Below are 19,768 nucleotides of genomic sequence, written 5' to 3'. Positions count from 1 at the left end.
TTCCTTAACCCTCCCTGCCATCCTTAGCCATGTATAGAAAGAACATTTTAAAAGGAGTCTCACATTGCCTTTCCTGATTTTTGGCTCCTGTTTGTTTAATCATTTGTCTCTGCAGACAAGTGCTCCAGATTTCTTCCAGCATGGTTCTGTGGTTACAGGTGCAAGGTTTTCACTGGGTGGCTCAGAGAGGAGCGCACTCATATCCAATTCATGACAATGAAAAACACATCATGGACTGTTGAATCTGGTCTTTTCTCATGTTGTGCATTTTACCCTATGCGAGACAGATTTCATGGGGAAGAGCAGTGTTTCTCAAATCGTGGGTCCTGACCCAAAAAGGGTTACAGAAGGTTTGAGGTTTTTAGGAGGATTGCAGTATTGCCACCCTTACTTTGGCATTGGCTTCAGAGCTAGATGTCCAGAGAGTGTTGGTTGAGTGTCCAGCCCTGAAGACAATGACCTGCCAGCAGCCATGCAGAAGTAAGGGTGTCGATACCATACAATAACACCCTTATTTTTATGCGGCTGCCTTCAAAGCTGGCCATCTAAAGAATGGGGGCTGCTGACTGACAGCTCAGCTCAGCAGGCAAGAGCACAGAAGTAAGGGCAGAAATATCATGCCTATACCATCCTTCTGGTGGCTGCTCTGCCTTTAGAGCTGGGTTCTGGCCAGCAGCTGCCATTCTCCAGATGTCCAGCTCTGAAGGCAAAGCCAGCTCCGGTACAAAAGTAAAGGTAGCAGTATTTTAGTCTCCTCTACAGTAACTTTTGTGACCCCCTTGCCCCGGGTCACACACACACAACTCCTTTTTGGTTGAGGACCCTACAATTGCAACACCTTGAAATTTCAGATTTAAATAGATGAAATAATGAAATTTTGTGATCTTTTAAATCCTCTGGCCATGAAATTGGCCGAAATGGACTATGAATGTGGTAGGGCCCTTCTTATGAATAAGGATTCAGATCTTGCATGTACTCAGTAACTCAGCAGTTCCTCATGCAGCTCTGAAAATATCTGCAGGTGGATGTAGATTCTCAATGAAAGAATGAGCTGTGCTTCATTTGTTGCATAGTTTTCAAATGGGCTTTGGTTGCTATCTTTTGCCTTTTTCAGATAACATACATAGTTTCTTGCTGCCTTATTTATGCACAGACACTCTCTGCCAAATCTTGCAGTTGAAGCTAAAGCAAGTGAATTTTAGCTGCTTAACCTCTGAAAATAGATTAATCCAAAGTATACATTAGATGCTAGTGATGTCAGAGCCTACCGTGGCCAATTCACTGTATGGGAAGTGAGCATTTTGTGTGTACCATAGAGAGTGGTTAATTTATTGTAAGAGGTGCTAATATTGACCCTAAGCTGAAAAGCATAGCAGGCTTGGTAGAGTTTGCTTCCCAGCCTCAGTTTCTAGAAAAGGCCGTGCAAGCCTGTGTGTGGAGGGGGAGGGAGAAGAGGAAATAGGAGCAGTGAGGAGCTGGTTTCACCATGGGAGCAGTCAAAGCTGTGTGTTCTGTCTCTTTGATCTGGTCACCAAAAAGATGGTTTCATTTCAAAGTGTCAGGGTCCTGTTCTGCGCATAAGCCAGTGAGCAATTTCCTATAGATATGGGACTGGGCTGTAATCCGCAAGCAATTCCTGATCAGCTAGGACAAAAGGAGACCGTGAGTAACTGTGTAGCCACTCAGACCCTCAGCGGTTACATGGTTACGCATGCTGCAGGCTCTGCGGTATAAAGCTTAGCCCCAGGAGTGGCCTTCAGCCCTTGCCTACCCGGTTCGGAGGCTGAGTTTAAACGATTCTGTTATCTGATAAGCACCAGTTTATTGGTTAAATGGTTAATCAGTTGAACTTTAACATCTCTAGAGTTAACAGCACCTCTGACTGTCTTGTGTCCTCCTCAGGCCACCCCACTGAAGTCTCACCCTTCAGCTGTCATCTTTCTCGGGGCAGAGCCGCGTGACTTTTTTCCCTCTAGACCTGAACTTTAGGCTGCAGATTCCTGCAATTCACCGGGATTTTCTCAGCTTGAGGTTAGCTCAGCCCTTGCAGGTGTCTTCTGGGGAGAGGGATGGAATGGGGGTGGGAGGTTATTGATTAACCCTGTCAGTGCCAGCCAGCTTTCATAAAGCAAAGTACTGCGTATTCAGAACAAAAACATCAGAGAAAACAAATCGTAATGGCAAGCGGCTAAAATATATATTTAACTTACCAGATGGCCACCCACCTGCCACAGGGAGAATGTTGTAGAATTTAAAGTACTTCAGGTGCACAGCAGACTTGTTACCTGCTTTGTTTCTACACTGATTTTTTTTGTACAGGAAACATTTTTTAGCTTACCTATTGAGCCAGGTATATAACCAGGAGCCAGCCCATAAAGTTACATAAACATTGATAAAGTTGATACAATAGCATTTGAATATTCAATGGCTCCACAGCATTGCAACAATCAGTGGACTACTGTAATTACATATTTTGAGAACAAGAAGTGCAAGTGAGCAGCTGCCTTTCGTCGAGCTTTAAATCTTGTACAACAATGGAGAGAATTGAACTTTTTCTTATGAATGTCTCAGGATAGTCTGCAGTTGGTGTTCAATACAAATGCATAAAATGCGTACTACACAAACCATCATTGTATTTAGCCCACAAACTGGAATGAGACTATCAAAGTGAAAGGAGTTGGTTTTTATTGAATCCCCACTGATAATGTTGCTGAGAGGATTTTCACAGTCCTGTTGGGCTCAAACTCTGAATCTCACTGATGTGGAATTTGTTTTGTACTGTAATTCTGTTTGCTGTGTAGAGGAACTTACCTGTGTGTGTTTGATAGATCCCAGACTAATGCCTTGAGAGCTTCAAAGTTGGAGAGTAACCACCTGATATAGATGGACAGAAATAGGAGCATAGGAGTGAAAGGGACCACAGAGGTCATCGAGTCCTGTTCACTGCTGTCTTTGATAACCCAGTCACAGAATACTGTTCATAAAATTACCAACCTGCATCTTAAAGCTAACTAGGTTGCTTGCCTCAACTACTCCTACTGGAAGGCTGTTCCAGAATCTCACTCCCCTGATGGTTAGAAACTTTCTTCTGGTTTTCAGGTTAGAAACTTTCTTCTGGTTTTCAGCCTATGTAGTGAAAATTCTCAGGGAAGGTACATGGTAGTTTTGGGAAATCATTTCTTAGTTTCCCATAAGAAGTTTTTGATCCAAGATAACTTACAAAAACACAGTTGTGTATGAAGCTATTACATTTTGCCCGAGACAGACTTCTCAACAGCCTACCATTCTCTTTCCTGAATCAGAATTCTGTTTCGATTTTGTTGTTTATGGACAGAGTGGGGTAAATGTTGCCCTTATCTGACACCATTCAACACCTATCCACTGTCATTCTACCAACAAAAACCTGCACAGAGCATTACAGAAGCAAGCAGAGAGGAAGCATGCCCTGCAGCCAAGGACCAGGGGGAGTCCTTAGAAAATTTTCCCTAATTGTTTTGTTTATGAAACTCAACAGTGTGTTTCCAGTGGATTTCCTAATGAACTGGTTTGTTTTTGAGACTTACTGCAATGCTAGTAATTACATCAGAAACAGGGGGTCAAGGCTCATTCCTTCCCACAAGCTTTCAACTCCCAGCCAATAAACATGCAAATGTACTTTTTTAGCTCTTTTTCCCCTCCAAATTTAACTTTTCATTAACCTGAGGACAGGTGGTCCTCATCTGCTTTTTCCGCCATGCATTGCCATCTTCCTGCAATTCAGGGTGTCTTGGCCACTTGACAAAACTTGGATCGCTAGATGAGTGTTTGCTTGAAGTCACAGAATGTGGGGTTTAGTGGAAGGAAAATGTACAGAAGAGACACATGACCATGTTTCCTTTGCAACCTGTGGGTGGGTTGTAATTAGCTGCACCCTAATTTGCACGAGTTAGGTCAAAGAATAAACCCTCAGGTTAGGGTATTATACTGGGAAGGGTGCCATTTGGAGACTCCTGCATCTTGCAGAGTAGTTAACAGAAACCCTGTAACCTTCCTGCTCAGTTAGTGTTCTGAAATTTGATGTGGAAAGAGGCAGTGTGAAATGTGTTACCAATATATCGCCCCCCCCATATAAGTGAATTAGTGAATAAGAATTTTAGCTTTGTCTTGGAAGCAGCCACCTCCTCTGTGACCCCAGAATCATAAGCAATCCCAGAATTAGAGGCATCAAGCCAAAATTTTTGTCTTGTTTTTAGAACTAGCTTAACAAGGAGGAGAACTTAATCTTTGAATGTGTGCATTTTTCTTGTGTTTAAAATCCAGCTTTAAAGCAAAATGGAATTTAGTTCCGTCTTGGATGACCTTGCATATTGCCAGATCTCACATTCAGCAAAACATTGAACCCTTCAGCAGGAGGCACAGAAATGCCATTTTTAAAACTTACTTATTTAACCTAAGCGTCTGTTTCTGTATGGGGAGAAATGTTCCTTCACATTAACTTTCCATATGCTACAGAGCAGATTGGATTCTGTTTTCTTTTAGTAGCTAGGAAGTCAATTGTTGGGGAGTGAATCCACCTTTCTAAGTATTAAAATGAAATCCAGCTTTTTGTATATTTGCTTAATTTTGATGCATCTGATGAAGTGGGTCTTTGCCCACGAAAGCTTATGCTCCATCACTTCAATTAGTCTATAAGGTGCCACAGGACTCCTCGCCGCTTTTGCTTAATTTTTGTTACTGTTTATCAAGTGAGCCATTTGACTTTGCATCCTTATACAGACGATTATTAGTGGTCATAAAAGACAAAATTTGGCACATCTGGAGGTCATGATAAAAGGTTAGTGAGACTTAACAGTTTCCTTCCTCCCACCTGCTAGGAATGGTGGAAGGAAATTGTTGGCTTGATTAGATAATCAGTTATCCCATTTAGACTGTGGGAGCGAACTAATGAAGTGACTTTTTTAGCCTTTGCAGGGGTAGGACACTGTCTCTTTAGGAAAAGTGTTTTATTGTGTTCATGCAGTTTTAGGCACTCAAAGGCGTGTCGTGTCTGCTGTGACAGTTCTGAATTGATCATATCTGCTGGAAAGGGGTAAGTTGCAGGACTCAAGATGGGGATTTTATTTCCTTATGTGTCTTTTTTGTATTTTAATAAGCACTGTCTGATTACTACCATAGACTAGCCGAGGGGTGGGCAAGAGGTTGCCAGAGGGCTGGATCCGGCCCACCAAGCCACTAGATCCAGCCTGCGGCTGCCTCGCTGCAACCCTTAAGCACAGCGCAGTAGCAGCTACATTAAATGTGGCTGCTCTATTCTGGGAGCAAGGAGGGAGGCTTTGTGCTCTGCTCCGCTCCTCACCAGATCTCTCAGCTCCCATTGGCTAGTTTCTGACCAATAACAGCGAAGAGGCAGGCTGGTGTCAGAGGCAGGCAATGAAGCTTCCCCCCCAACTCCTTCACCCTGCTTGAAGCAGAGCCATGTGGAGCAGCTTGTGACTGCAACCTTCAGTTTCCTGCAGGGCTGATGACTAGAAGCTGGTTAGATAAGCGCTTCCCAGCCAGAGCCTGCCTCTGACACACCTGCTCTCTTCCCTCCCAACTGCCTGCCCCAGGCCACAACCCAGACTCTCTGTACCCCCTTCCCCCAGGTCACAACTCCCTCCCAGACCCTGCCCACCGCACCCTCCTAGAGCCCCTCTCTCAGGCCAGAATCCTCTCCTGCACCCATACTCCCTCCTGGACTTTGCACCCCAAGCCTCTGCCCCAGATCATAATCCCCTCCTTCACCCAAACTCCCTCTCAGACTCCACACCTGTCTTGGACCCCAGACTCCTACCCCAAGCTCCCACCTGCATCCAATCTCTGTCCCAGACCCGAAACTCCATCGGTAGAAATGTGGCCCTTGAGCATTTGCCAGATCTTGGTGTAGCACCCCCACCCCCTCCATTAAAAATTATTGCCCACCCCTGGACTAGCCTGAACTTTGTGTTCTGTGGTAGCACAAAGAGATGGAAATCTGTTCAGTTTTGACTCTTCTCCAAAATGGGATCTTCAGCTTATCTAAACCAATTTGTTTATGGCTCTTTCGCATTGGCTTTGACCATAAGTAGTCCATGCCATGCTTTTATCTTCATACCCTATCTTTTGATAACCAGATCCCTGTTGCTTCTTGGGGAAGAAGTCAATGAAATCGCTAGCTTGTGAAATGAGAGTTTAGTTGGGGGGAAAAGCAGCATCAATAGAAAATATGTGGAGAGTTTCCCTGGATGTAGTGGATTCCTAAAAGGCCCTCCTGGGCTCTGAGGAAGGTAGGCTTTTCGTTAAATACTTAGCTCAAGGGAAACACTAAAACTGAAAATATAGATATAGACACACAGATATTTCAGTAATTGCACTAATGGGCCCTTTTGAGTCTGAGAATCATGATTTGCATGGGCAATAGACTTCTATCCTCTTAAACTTCATGTAAGCACCTGTCCTGTGTTCTGTCTAGAGTGCAATCAGGATGTGAGAGAGCTTGTGGTGTTAAATATGGTAGGCATTCACCCTGTGGTGCAGGATTGTACCAGCAGACTAGTGAGGGTTCACTTGGGTGACTCTGCTGTCATGATTTTGTTTTTCAGAAGTCAATTTGTTGCCACTTTGGGTCTCTGATTCCCTGTAACTGAAGGAAAACAGCACACCCTACATCATACTTTCATTTTCCTCTGAACTTGCCAGCAGGTCCTATGAGACCCTGATTATGAATATTCTGCTGTTTGATCTGTCACTTTCTCGGCATGCATGGTGACAGCCACGCTGTTTCCCAGCAGTTTGGTATGGCATTCTGGGTACCAAATGAGAGGAAGAGAGACTCAAAGATGCTTGATTAGATCCCAGAGTCCCTTAACTCTATAGCTGTAAATTTTTTCATCTGTCATTTCAACTTGACAAGTATATGGCCTTCTTGTTGCCATTTAGTCATGGTCCATGCTTTTGGTGACCTTGTCACTTTAAGTCCTTCTGTGGGTCTAAAGCAGGGATAAATTCCACCGAGAGCGCAGAGAAGGAAGGTTGTAACAAAGATTCCTTGGGTTGCTTGAATGGGGTTTTTTACAGCATTTCACTTGGAGCATTTATCAATGGGTAGGGGACGAAAAGAGAGATGGGGTTGTTCTGCTGTGAAGATTGGGATGTCACATCAGGGTTTCTGTAGTCCAGTCAGCACCAAATATGTCCATCCAGCACCATTTTTTGAAGAAGAAACACATTTCTTGCTTATAAAAGTGATTCACCTGATGCATGCTGGCTAAGCTGCATAGCAAATCAAATCCTATACCTATTAAATCTAGGCAAAAGGTAGCAGTTATTAAACTTTTCTGCCACTTGTGTGGTCCCCAACTGATTTTTCAGTGGGTCAGTGGCCTCTGACCCAAAAAAGGTTCCCCACCCCTGCCATAAATAAAGAAAATATTGAGATCTTTTGTGTTGGGCATAAATTAATATTTTACTTTATTTAAAATGAAGTTTGATAAACTAACACAAGAAAGTTAAAATGCTCAATCTGTTTCATCATTTAAATTAAACCGTTCTCCCCAGCTGCAGCTGGTTCAGAAAATATGGTCACTGTACCCAGCCTGTCCCTGTTTTGTCCTCCCTTTGGCATGCATATACATAAATAGAAGTGAATAAGTTAAATCTCTGAAAGGTTGCCGACCCCTGTTTTATAGCATTGTAGCTAACTGACCTAGACATGTTTTAATTTGAAAGCACAGATTTTTGGAAAGCAAATTGAACTCTGTAGTGTGGCACTAAATCTCAGAATTCTGAGTAGCTTAATTTAAACATGACTAGTTCTGTTTGAACTATTTTATCCCATTTTGTTTATGTGCAGATTATTTTAATTTATTTTCTATCCTATTTATACTTTATAATTTGAAGATACATCATAACTATTAAGAGCTAGTACCCATGTTGCATACACATGTTGCATATTCTCTTTACTATCCCTGGCAAGTCATCCATGTTCCAGTTCTACTGACATCACTTATTAAACAGTGCTACTTATCCCACTGTAGCGCTCCAGCAAGGAGAATTGGGAGAGGCAGAGATGGGCGAGATTGTGGACTTGCTGTCCGTTCTCTGCTTTCTGCAACCTATTACAGACATTCAGGGAATTGATTAAATGATCACAAACAGCTGTAGGAGAGGGTTTTCTTGAAGAGATGTCTGGTATCTCCACATGTGAGGGACAGTGAAGAGATTGTCACTGTCACTGGAATGTGCAACAGTAACTAAGGGGCAGAAAGAGGAAGGCATCCACATGGCTTCAGTGCATGGTTGGACGGCTTCTGAGGAAGGTGTAATGCCTTCAGACATAATGCCAGCTCTTTGTGTCAAATGGGGGCTCGTCCATTCTTTGAGTAGTAAGGAGATTGATCAGCATTCCTTTTCTAGGTTCATGCTTACCTGAGATACAAAACTGAGAAACTGTTAAGAGTGATTTCTTCTCCATTCTGAATGTGGCCTTATCTTCTGCACCCCTTTTTCTGAAGATCATGGAGAAGAAGTTGGTCTCCTCTTATTCATAGCTAGATTGGAAGTATAACAGTCTGGCTCCTTCATCTGGTCACCATTTTTATACTTGAATGCATCATAAAGGGGAATATCCATACAGCAGAATCAGTGCTTCTGCAGTACAAGTCATATAGAGGGCACCAACTCCTCCTTTGTCTCCTTTTCCATTTTTTTTTTTAAATACAGTGGTTGGAACATAGTAGGTCCGCAGAGCTCTGAGAGTACTTGAGACCCTTTCAAACCTCCTTTAATTCCCCCTCAACTCCATTTGTTCCTAATTTTTCCATTAGAAATGAAAGGGCAGAGCTAAATTCCCCTTCAGAGAGTTGTTTGTCCCTCCTGGCAGAGGAAAGATAAATGGGGGTAGAAAGAGGGAGTGTGTAGGTCGGTCAGTTGTCTTCAGAAATTGTCGAGTTTGTAACAAATGTAGATACTTGCAAAGAGGGAATGAGTAAAATGGTGTGGAAGCAGGGCAAAGATGTTTAGAATTGGGTGAGTTATCTAAATAGGAGCTGGAGAATATGGACTTGCTTTGTCCTGTTTCAACTGCAGGAGCAGCTGCTGTATTTAGGGCCAGCCTCCTGCACTACCACAGTCCCTCATTTGCAGTTGCTTTGAGAGTACTTGCTGCTTGAATCAGGATTATGCTGCTGTGGCAGAGGGAAGGGGGTGGGGGAAGAATTGTTTGGCCATCGTGGGACCATGAATATGACACAATTGCAGTGATTGAGGAAATATCACTGCACGAGCTGGAAGAGGCCCCAGAGGGGAGAAGCTGCGTGTAAATTATTCATGCTCGCTAGTGTGAAAGCAATAAAATAAAATTAAAATTGAAATATAAACATACATCATGTTAGATTTGTGCAGAAGGCGGAGAGCTTGGCATGGTACAGGATTGCGGAGGTTAAGCCAGGGAGACTGCAGCCTGCAGTGTCTCTTCCCAGAATAACAACTGCTATAAATTGGACCTGAAAGAGCCCAGTGTGTGAATTTCTGGCAATCTTTACACATTGAGCCTTTGGGGCTTGCAGCCTTGCCTTGTGGGAGTTAGTGCTACCTGTTTTGACTTCTGTGATTGCAGTCATAACACTTAACCCCATCTGGCTCGATATTTGCTCTGTATTCCCTGAAGGGAGATGACCTTAGTGTGCTGAACACATGCTGGTACCAAGGCAGATGCAGGAGAGGAGATGTTACTAGTCTGTACAGCTTTTTGTTGGATTAGAACTTTGCAAAGGGGAAAAGGGCTGGTCTCTAGGACCAACTGGTGATCTGCTCTGTAGGGTGCATCTTCAAGTTCCACCTCACAAGAACACACCGGTGCCTTTTGTAATTACTTAAGGGAAAGCAATTGAAAGCCACTCGCAACAAATTGATGGAGACACTGCAGAATGCTTCTGCTTAGCCTGGAATCTGAGCATGGTGCACCATCTGTATTCTGGCAACTCCTTGGCCAAATTACATTCCTAGCCTTTCTTTCCTGCACTGTTTTTCATTAAATGAATTGAGTTTGCTGGAAATTGTCTAGCCATAAATATTCCCTCCCTCTCGGTACAGTCAGGTTATTTCTGCTTCCCTAGTCAGTGCTTTGTTGCAGAGCAGAAAGGGGCCAGCAAACCTTATGAAAAGAAAAACAAGAATGTGGCAAGGGGGAGAGGAATCCTCTGGCAGGCTCTGCAGAAAACCTTTCTTCTCTCTGCTGCTTCACATTCAGGGCCATAAATATTTTAATGCTGTTAGTAACAAATGAGAGAAGAAAGGGGAGGAGCAGAGCCATACGTTGTCTAATTTATCGCATTTCTGCTAAGAAAAATGGTAGAAATGTGAACCAGATGGTTTGGGAAGTGTGGGTGTGAAACAGCTTTAAAAATATAGTCCTGGAAGATGTCTCTAATTACGTCATCCTCTGAGTACAAAACAGAATGGAAATCCAGTATGAGTGCAAAACAAGACAAGAGTTTTGGTTGTCTGAGCACCCAGCTAATAAGGTGCCATCTGCACCAGAAAAGGAGAACACACAACACACAAGGGGTGTTAAGTTGGTTTTCTGAAGCTCATGGTCTCCATTACACATATACATTCCCTGATTTGCTAGCAATTTACAGAGGCGTACATGCTCTGGTGCTTCAGTGCTGGGGGCAGAGAACTCTCTCTGCAAGGGGTAGGACTTGCAGATACGTGACTCTCATATGGGTTTGGCATGTTGAAAATCTGTCAGCCTAAAACACAGCTGCGTAGAATAATAAATGTGTATTTATAGTTCCACAGGTCAATTTTAATGCAGTTTTGGTAGCCCAAAAATGGTACAATTCTCTCCCTCCCCCCCCCCCCGGTCCAGAGATGCTTCCACTAGATGTCAGTTATTGCTGTTTAGCCTCTTGCTTACTTTCCATCTGCTCAGCTCTTTCCCCCTCTGCATCCCCTGCAATTACAGCTACCACTCTCTTCTGTAGCTGCAGGAGCAGAGATTGTTTTTCAGTGCAGTAGTCCTCCAATCTTTAGTCACCAGAGTTTGTGTGGACGTAGCCAAGTTTCTGTCTCTGATGTTCAGTTCTGGTAATTTAACTGTTACTATCCAGCTATCGGGAATCTAATTATTGTGGTGACTGTTTAGGAATAATAAATCACTTTTACGCATCTTTTAAAAATAATTTCCTTAACACGTGGATACATTTATTCTCAAGGTTGAAGTGTAATCAAATTCAGACAAAATTAATAGCAGTTCTTTTTTTTTTTTTTTTTTTTTTGCTTCAGGCTGTTTGGTTGTTCACTCTAGTTGATACACATTTGTATTTTTATAAGGGATGTTAAAATGCATTTATTAAGGTAAATGTGTAACTGCTGAAAATATTAGTGGTTACACATTTGCACAGGGGGAGGAGGCTCTCCCCTGCCAGTACCTCTGATAGAGGCAGCTCTGGGAGGGGGGAGGAGGGAAGCTGCATGTAACCATAGTCTATTTGTGTTGGGCTCAGCTTCTTTCAATAATCTGATTGCCAGGCAGACCTCTTGGTCATTAGCTGCATCCAGAGGAGTCAGTGCAATCCCTCCCCCTCCCCCCAACTCCTGCCTATTAGTCAGTTAGCTTTTGGTAGATGGGGACGTTTGAACAACATTCCTGCTCCGTGCTAGCAATAAACAGGCCTTGATTCTGTGCTACCACTTCCTGTGCACGATTCTGTCCAAACCAGTCATCTTGATAGAGGAATGTAACATTTAATAGGTATGGTGTGGCACCTATTAGGCTTTTTTCTTTTCAGGCCTTTTTCTATTTAGGAAACATGGCCCTGAGGGGTTACGTGCTCTCCGGCAGTTGGATGATGGGGATGTAGAATTTTTCACCATCAAGCTTTCAGGTCAAAATCTGTCTAGGTCTATACCAGCGGATCCCAGCCTTTTCCAGATGGGGACCCATTTTGACAATTCAGGAAGACTTGGTGACCCAAGGCAATTCAAAAATGGGGGGGAGAAGGGTGGGCAGAGCTAGCTGGGGAGACACTTGGCGACCCATATTTGGGTCCTGACCCATAGGTTGGGAAACCGTGGTCTATACTAACCACAGTTTCTTACCATCTAATGACCGTTGATCTCAATCAGTTTCAGTAGATCAGCGTCCCATTACCTTAGCTCCCACTAATTGGTAATTTTGTTGGCAGGAAAAAGATTAATTCGAGGCTGAGATCTCAAATACCCTATTCAAGTTTCACCAGATTAAGGATGAAAGATACTGGCAGAGCTGTTTAGGAAGCTGGCACAGTCTCTGCCTTGTCTGTTCTAAGGGCAGCGGGAGTAATTCCCAAGGCTTATATTGGCTGGGGCGATATAAAGTAGATATGCAAAGTGTTAGCCTGTTTTGAGAGGGGGGGAAAGACGGTGGGGCTGGAAGGGGGAAATTCCTCTAAGCTGGGCATACTGTCAGATAAACTGGACTGATCATGGTATCTGGAATTCTCTTTTAGTGCACCTGCCGCAAAGACATGGTGAAGATTTCCATGGATGTTTTTGTAAGGGTTCTACAACCAGAACGTTATAACTTATGGAAACAAGGGAAAGATAGTGCTATTCTGGACCACATGAAACCCACAGCTCTGACCAGCCCAGAGCTGGATGCCTGGAATGAGACAAAGGCTGAGCTGAAAGCTAAGCTGCTCCGCAGGTAAGGAGGGGATGGCATCCACTAGATGCTCAAAATTCCTAGGGCTCGTGGGTTCTCATCTATCTTGGCATTTTGCTGCATCAGTCACTGTGATAGAAGGTTCCTAAAGTAACTGGATTTTAAGGCAAGTATTGTCAAAAAGGTCCTGCTTGGGACATGTGATAGCTCAGCGTATTGATATTTCCTGGGAGGAGTTTGCAGGCAAGTAAGAAGATGGGTTTAAACTCCTCTAACAGCCCAGAGTCCAGAATCTCAATCACCATCTCCAGTGGTAGCCAGTACTTAGCATCTCTTAGACCAAGCCATTATAAGCCCATAATTCACCTGGTCCATATAGCCCATCTCAGCGATTGGTAAGGTAAGAATACAGACATGGGGAGAGATTGCTTCCTGACATTTTCGGGCAACTCATGCTTCGAATGGATTATCTTAGCTTCTCTAAACTGGAGAGAGGTTGTATTCTAATGTGTACATCAGGAGTCAGGACTCCTGTTTCTAGCTCTCTGTGACATTTTGGGCAAGTTACTTAATCTCTGTGCCTCAGGGTACGTCTAGACTACATGCCTCTGTCATTTAAATTTACATGGCTGCCGCGCTGAGCCGACAAACAGCTGATCAGCTGTTTGTCAGCTCAGCGCTGTAGTCTGGACGCGCGGGTGTCGACATCAAAGGCATTTGTCGACCACCCAGGTATGCCTCCTGGGATGAGGTGTATATCTGGGTGGTCGACAAGTGCCTTTGATGTTGACATCCGCGCGTCCAGACTACAGCGCTGAGCCGACAAACAGCTGATCAGCTGTTTGTCGGCTCAGCGCGGCAGCCATGTAAATTTAAATGAAGTGGCGATTATTTAAATCGCTGCTTCATTTTCCTATGTCTGGTAGCCTAATCTACATGCCTCTGGCGACAGAGGCATGTAGTCTAGACGTACCCTCAGTTTTACACATGTTGAATGGTGTAATACTATTTTACCTCCCAGAGTGAGGCTTAATGTTTGTGAAGCGCCCTAGATGAATGACACTAGAGAAATTCAGGGAAATTGTCACTATTAATATTGTCACATTATAGAGGTTTGGAAGGATTGGATAGGTTTGGAAGGATTTGAATTTTATTGGTAAATGTTAATAATCCTTGATGACACCACACACATTAACCAACCAAAATATTTCAGTTGATGATAATGAAAGTTTCATTTTAAGAACATTGACTGTATATTTTTAACATATTATGTTGGCAAGTAAAACACATGATTATGAATCCTTAACTTTTGAACCTTGATGCCTACGATCATTAAATAGTTTTCTGAAGCCACCCATAATTTCCCCACAACTGTGAAAATTGAAATTGATAAAATAGAAAACATGCTTTAAAATAAACATTATTATATATCAAAATTATTTTAAAAAAATCTGCTGAGCCTACACCAATACACCTCTGATCCTTAGTTATGCTTTGTCTTTTCTCTTTGGACAGATCTAAGGTTCTCAGATTCTCTAGCTTTGACTTTTGATGGGAATGAGGTGCCTAATGTGCTTAGGCCTTTAAAAAAAATCTACTAGGTATTTGTCTGCATCTTTCAGTACCAAAAATATCAATTATCCCAAAAATTTCCAGACCTTTTATCAGAGAGGTAGCTATGTTAGTCTGTTTCAGCAAAAACAGCAAGTGGTCCAGTGGCATTTTAAATACTCTAATAAATGTGTTTAAAGGCTAACACATTTATCAGGGTATTTAAAGTGCCACTGGACTCCTTGTTGTTTTTGTAGAACTTTTATGTAGATTTAGTTCCTTGTCTTAGCAACTGCTGCATTTAGGTTTCGTATTGTAATTGGAATGAAGTATAATATTATGTTATATGTAACCTAGAAGCTCTTGTCTGCTTCTGTTAAAGAATAATTTAATAGCTTCTAAAATAATCAGTAATTGATTACAAGATTAATATGGCCTAGACACAGGTGAATGCATTTCCCTTTTTGACTGTTAGTGAACATACTTCTGGAGCCACTGTTACCTCTCTACCCAAGTAGTATCTGATGATGTTGACTTGATTTACAGAAGGCTGTAATTCTGCAGCTGTGAAATCCATCCTTTGGCAGAGCACTGTACTCCAGAATCTAAGATTTCATTTAAAAAAAAGTTTGTTGCTCATGGTTGTAAAAATAACCTTTAAAATGTGAGCTGAATGCAAACTAATGTGGTGATGTCTGCATGAGTCTACAGATATCCTGAAACAATAGCTCTGCAAGGGATAAACTGCTCTATTTATCTCAATTGGGTGTTAACTCTAAAACTGAAAGAGATGGTAATTTACATTTTATTTTCAGCTATGTACTACAGATTATTTTAGCATAAACTTCAGCTAACATCCATACTTCACAATCACAAACTTCCTTTCACTCTCCTCCTGAAGCCAAAATAAGTAACGCTTGGGTTCCTATACTGATGGGACTGCGTATTTTCCTATTTAATTTAATAGAACTCTCTGTCCTTAATGTAAATTAAGTGAGTGCAGAACTTTGTTTCTTATAAAACCTTGCCTCAGTAGTGAAATCCAACTTACTAGTAAGGAGATAGGGCCTTTGTTATAGGTAGGGTCACTATATGGTGCACAGACACCTCAGTGGTTAGATCTTTCCTTGCTTTATAAGGCTGATTTTGGTGGTCTCATGAAACCCAAATTTTGTTCTTTCTCCTTATCACTTTTGCTTGCTGTATGGCATCTTGTTTTGTAGGTTGGGGACTGGCCATGCTACAAGGGGAAAATTTACATGCTAGTAATTGTTGTTTGTAATTCTCCTATCTTCATTTCCTCTCACCACTTATACTCCATTGCTATTTTATACATATGTATGTGTCTCCTAATTCTGTTTGTTGTTAGGATGCTTTTTAAATGATTTGAGGGAAAAGGAGTAGCATGTGTCTCTCTAAATCTCCTGTGCTTTATAGTCATTTTGACTTGGCTTCCTTCCTAGCAAGTGGCACTCTAATGTTTTGCTCTACTGAACTCTTGTTTTGTAGGATGGGAGATGAAGAAGAGGACAGCAAACAAAGCTACCGGTATGTAATTTCCATTTTTCCTTCCCTGTTGGCTTCCCTGTTCCCCATTAGGAAAAAGGAATAACATTATAACAGTGGCAGAAGGAATACTGAACTCTTCAGTAACAGCCTGCTGGACTGCACAGAACCCAATTCTAAGGCCCTGATGATAAGATGATGGGGCTCAGATACTAAGGGCACAAGGCATGGCATAAACATGTAGAGCAAGAGGATGGCTCTGACATCTTTAGCAACATTTGAAACCCATTTAGTTCTGCCCCATGCTTTCTTTGGTGGGAGGAAATGAGTTAATTAACCATTTCTTCCTGCTTTCCATTCTCAAACCTCAGTGCTGTGCATTTATTGTGCTCTACTCATATAATCCAATTCTAGTCTCAACTAAACCGTATTATCTCCGTGTTTGCTTCTCTGGAAGAGAAATAGCTTGGCCTGGATTCCAAATCTACTCCTAGCTTCCTACTGTTGAATGTATCCCTGAGTTTTTAAAACTTCTTTATCCTAGTATGGGAACAGCTTCTCATTTCACTCTATCAAATCTCTTCATAATTTCGAATATCCCTGTCAGGTCATTTAATGCCGACATGTCTGACTGAGCTGAGCTCATTGTGATGCTGGATTTTAGATGGTTGTCAGTATCTACTGTATTTGCCACACTGGATTTATATTCAGAATTCACTTTAAAATAGCTTACAACTGTGAAGGTTTTTCAACAACCTGTGCAAGAAAGCAATCCTACACTACCCTCCAGGACCTTGATTACCTTTTTAATTTTTGCCTGCTTTGTTTGTCATTTGAACAGCTGTAGTTAAGGCTGCTTTATTGGAAGATGCTTTTCCTGTTCTGTGTACTGTGGAGCCACACTCCAGAATCTCTTGTGTGACTTTCTCTGTCCTTTTGTCCAAACTACCTCTCTGCTTCACCCATGCTCACATCAATTATCTCTGCAAACAAATTGCCATCTAGTGCCATTAATCTACCCACACAAAGAGCCCTGCCCCTATTTTATTTTCTTTCTTTGGTAAACAGTCACTCGTTTTTATTAAATCAGAAGATGTTTTCCTGGGTTGGCTAGATCTTTGTTATTCCAGTAATACTGTTCTTAATATTGAACACCTGGAGCTAAGGATGTTAACTAACGAGTAACTTACTAATTGAGTAGTTGATGGAATTTCCATAGACTACTTGACTAGCCCACAGGGGTTCTTGTAGGAGGAATGCGGAACTCATTGAAAGGAGGAATGCGGAACTCCGCATGCAGCCCTGGGCCAACAGGAAGTTCTGCTGACTCTGGGCTGCCCAAGGGCCTGCCAGCTTTGAAATGTACAAGAGTCCTCAGCAGAGGCTCTTGTGCATTTCAAAGCGGAAGCGCCCGCATGGAGCGTGGGGTCAGCGGGGGAGTCCCCTGCTGACCCCAGGCTCTGTGCGCTTTGAAATGCCACGCTGGAGCCTGGGATCAGCTGGGGAAGTCCCCAGCTGACCCTGGGCTCTGTGGAAATGCCGCGTGGAACCCAGGGTCAGCTGGGGACTGATCCCAGGCTCCACGCAGCATTTCCATGGAACCCAGGATCAGTTGGGGACTCCCCAACTGATCCCGGGTTCTAGCACTTTGAAATGCCATGCTGGAGCCTGGGATCAGCTGGGGAGTCCCCAACTGCTCCTGGGCTCTGCTTGGTGTTTCAAAGTGGCAGCATCACACAGTTGGGGACTCCCCAGCTGATCCCGGGCTTCACCCAGAATTTCAAAGAGGCAGCTCCACAAAGCTGATCATGGGCTCTGTGTGGCGCTGTCCCTTTGAAACACCACTGAGATGTTTCAAAGGGGCAGTGCCGCATGGAGTCCGGGGTCAGCTCCGTGCATGCTGCTGCTTTGAAACGCAGAGACTGCCACTTGGAAGTACCCTCTCTCCTACTCCCCCCGTTTGCTGCCTCTATCTGATAGAGGCGGCAAGGGGAGGAATCGACTAGTCAGCTCAGCTGTCCGATAAGCATTTGCTTATCGGATAGTCGACTAGTTGGCTAGTCCTTAACCTCCTCACCTGGAGCTGAAAAGTCGTGTTTGATTTTTGAGTTATGTTTGATCCCAGAGCCATGGAGGGTTTTCAGGTACTGTCTGTGGGGGCTTCTTTGTTTTATCTCTGTTTGATTTCCTACTGGTGTTCATCTTCTTCTGTTAGGAGAGAGGTTTTTCAGGAGTTTTGTCTGTCCCATTCTAGTTTGTACAGCTGATATCTGTGTATTTTATGAATGTTGCTCTGTTGTTCGTCTGAGAGTCTGTTTGTTCAAGAATTCCTCCTAAACAGTAAGATCTAGGGCCACCAAAGTTGGTATGCAGCTTCCTCTTATACTAACTTAAAGCCAAGGTCAGGGTTTTGTTGTGCTAAGGAAATGGGAAGTGCTGGGAATTGAACTGTTTTCCATAACATGGAAAGTGAGGAGGCAGAGAGGAGGGATGCAATACTGAAAGTGGCCACTGGGGGCAGTGAGTGCAGGGGAGGAGCTATATGAAGAGTGGCCACTGGGGGCAGCAGGGCTGGGTCTCCACTACCATGCCTGTCACCAGACCAGGAAAATAGCCCTCCCGTTCCAACTCCCCCGCCCCTGGCTTTTGGCCCCTGGTTTCTGTAGGGGCTGGAGGGAGGCAGAAGACCCCTGGTGGCTGGGGGAGAGAGAACCCTACTGGATAGGACCTCCACCTGAGCACCTCTCAACCCTCACTCTCACTTCCTCCACCACTGCCTCTTTCCCCTCCACCCCCCTCTCCAAGGCCCTGCCCTCAGCCTGCACCCCCCTACGCTGCCAGCCCCCTGTCTTGAAGGACCCGGGCAATGCGGGGCAAGTCTTCTAGTACTGAGTAAGGATGTTAAATTATGGTTAATTTACAGTTGAGTAGTCGATGGAATCTCTGCTTGACTAGTTGATAGGCACTTCTGCATTCCTACTGGGGCTCTTGTACATTTCAAAGGAGGAATGCAGAATACCGGGTGCATCCCGGGGCCAGCAGGAAGTCCCGCTGACTCCGGGCTGCACGCAGCATGCCAACTTTGAAATGTACAAGAGTCCCCAGCGTAGCATTTCAAAGCAGAAGCGCACTCAAGGAGCCTGGGAGTGGAGGAGGAGGGGACTCAGAGTCCCCTGCTAACCCCTGACTCCACATTATGCTGCCGATTTGAAATGCCACGCAGAGCCCGGGGTCTGCTGGGGACATGCCAGCTCATCCTGGACACCACATGGCATTTCAGCAGAACCTGGGATCAGCTGGGGATTCTCCAGCTGACCTCAGGTTCTGTGCAGCATTTCCCCAGAACCTGGGGTTAGCTGGGAAGTCCCCAGCTGATCCTGGGTTCTGCGGAAATGCCACATGGAGCCCAGGATCAGCTGACCCAGGGATCCAGGCAGTGCTGCCCCTTTGAAATGCTTCCTCGGCATTTCAAAGGGGTAGTGCCACCTGGAGCCCAGGCTCACCTGTGTGGTGCTGTCCTTTTGAAGTGCCACCTCTTCTACCCCCTTTTGCTACCTCTATCTGATAGAGACAGCAAGGCAGGGAGAATCGACTAGTCGACTAGCTATCCGATAAGCATTTGCTTATCGGATAGTCGACTTGTCTTTCACATCCTTATCACTGAATAAACCTAGGCTAGTGAAGATGCTACACTGACAGGGTATTTGCATAATGGTTAATTGATTGTGGCTAAAGCTAATTGGTCAACACAACTGGATGCCAATAAACAGCAGCTGCATTCCAAAAAGTGTAATTGGATTAGAAGGTTTTATAAATGGACTGCCAATAAGAGAAGCAAGCAGAATCTGGAAGGAGAATGGTTTCTCCCTTCATCATGCTTTCTTTAAGAGGAAAAATCTTTATAAAGAGGAAATTGAATTACTGTAGAGGTTTATGTATCCAGATAGAAGCCAAACAGCCTGTGTGCGCGTGCTCTTCTGCATGCTCTCCTGTTCACCTCTCTATCATTTCCTTTCCCACAATGCTTGCTCTGCAATGTGCAGGCTGGTTTTGACCCCTTATCTA

The 19,768-nt window shown here is 43.8% G+C and overlaps 1 protein-coding gene across 1 annotated transcript in view; it reads left to right on the top strand.

Moving 5' to 3' along the window:
• Positions 1-19,768, top strand: part of KDM4B (lysine demethylase 4B) — a 193,820-nt gene that overhangs the window by 121,779 nt on the left and 52,273 nt on the right. Inside the window, exons 9-10 of the mRNA XM_075903063.2 lie at positions 12,492-12,688; positions 15,707-15,745. Coding sequence (XP_075759178.1) covers positions 12,492-12,688; positions 15,707-15,745 — 236 coding nt within the window. The remainder of the gene's footprint in view (positions 1-12,491; positions 12,689-15,706; positions 15,746-19,768) is intronic.

The sequence above is a fragment of the Pelodiscus sinensis genome, chromosome 32, assembly GCF_052426305.1.
Source record: "Pelodiscus sinensis isolate ZL-2025 chromosome 32, ASM5242630v1, whole genome shotgun sequence".
Lineage (NCBI taxonomy): Eukaryota > Metazoa > Chordata > Testudines > Trionychidae > Pelodiscus > Pelodiscus sinensis.
Note: the sequence above shows the minus strand (reverse complement) of the source record. Positions and strands in the feature narration are given on the sequence as shown.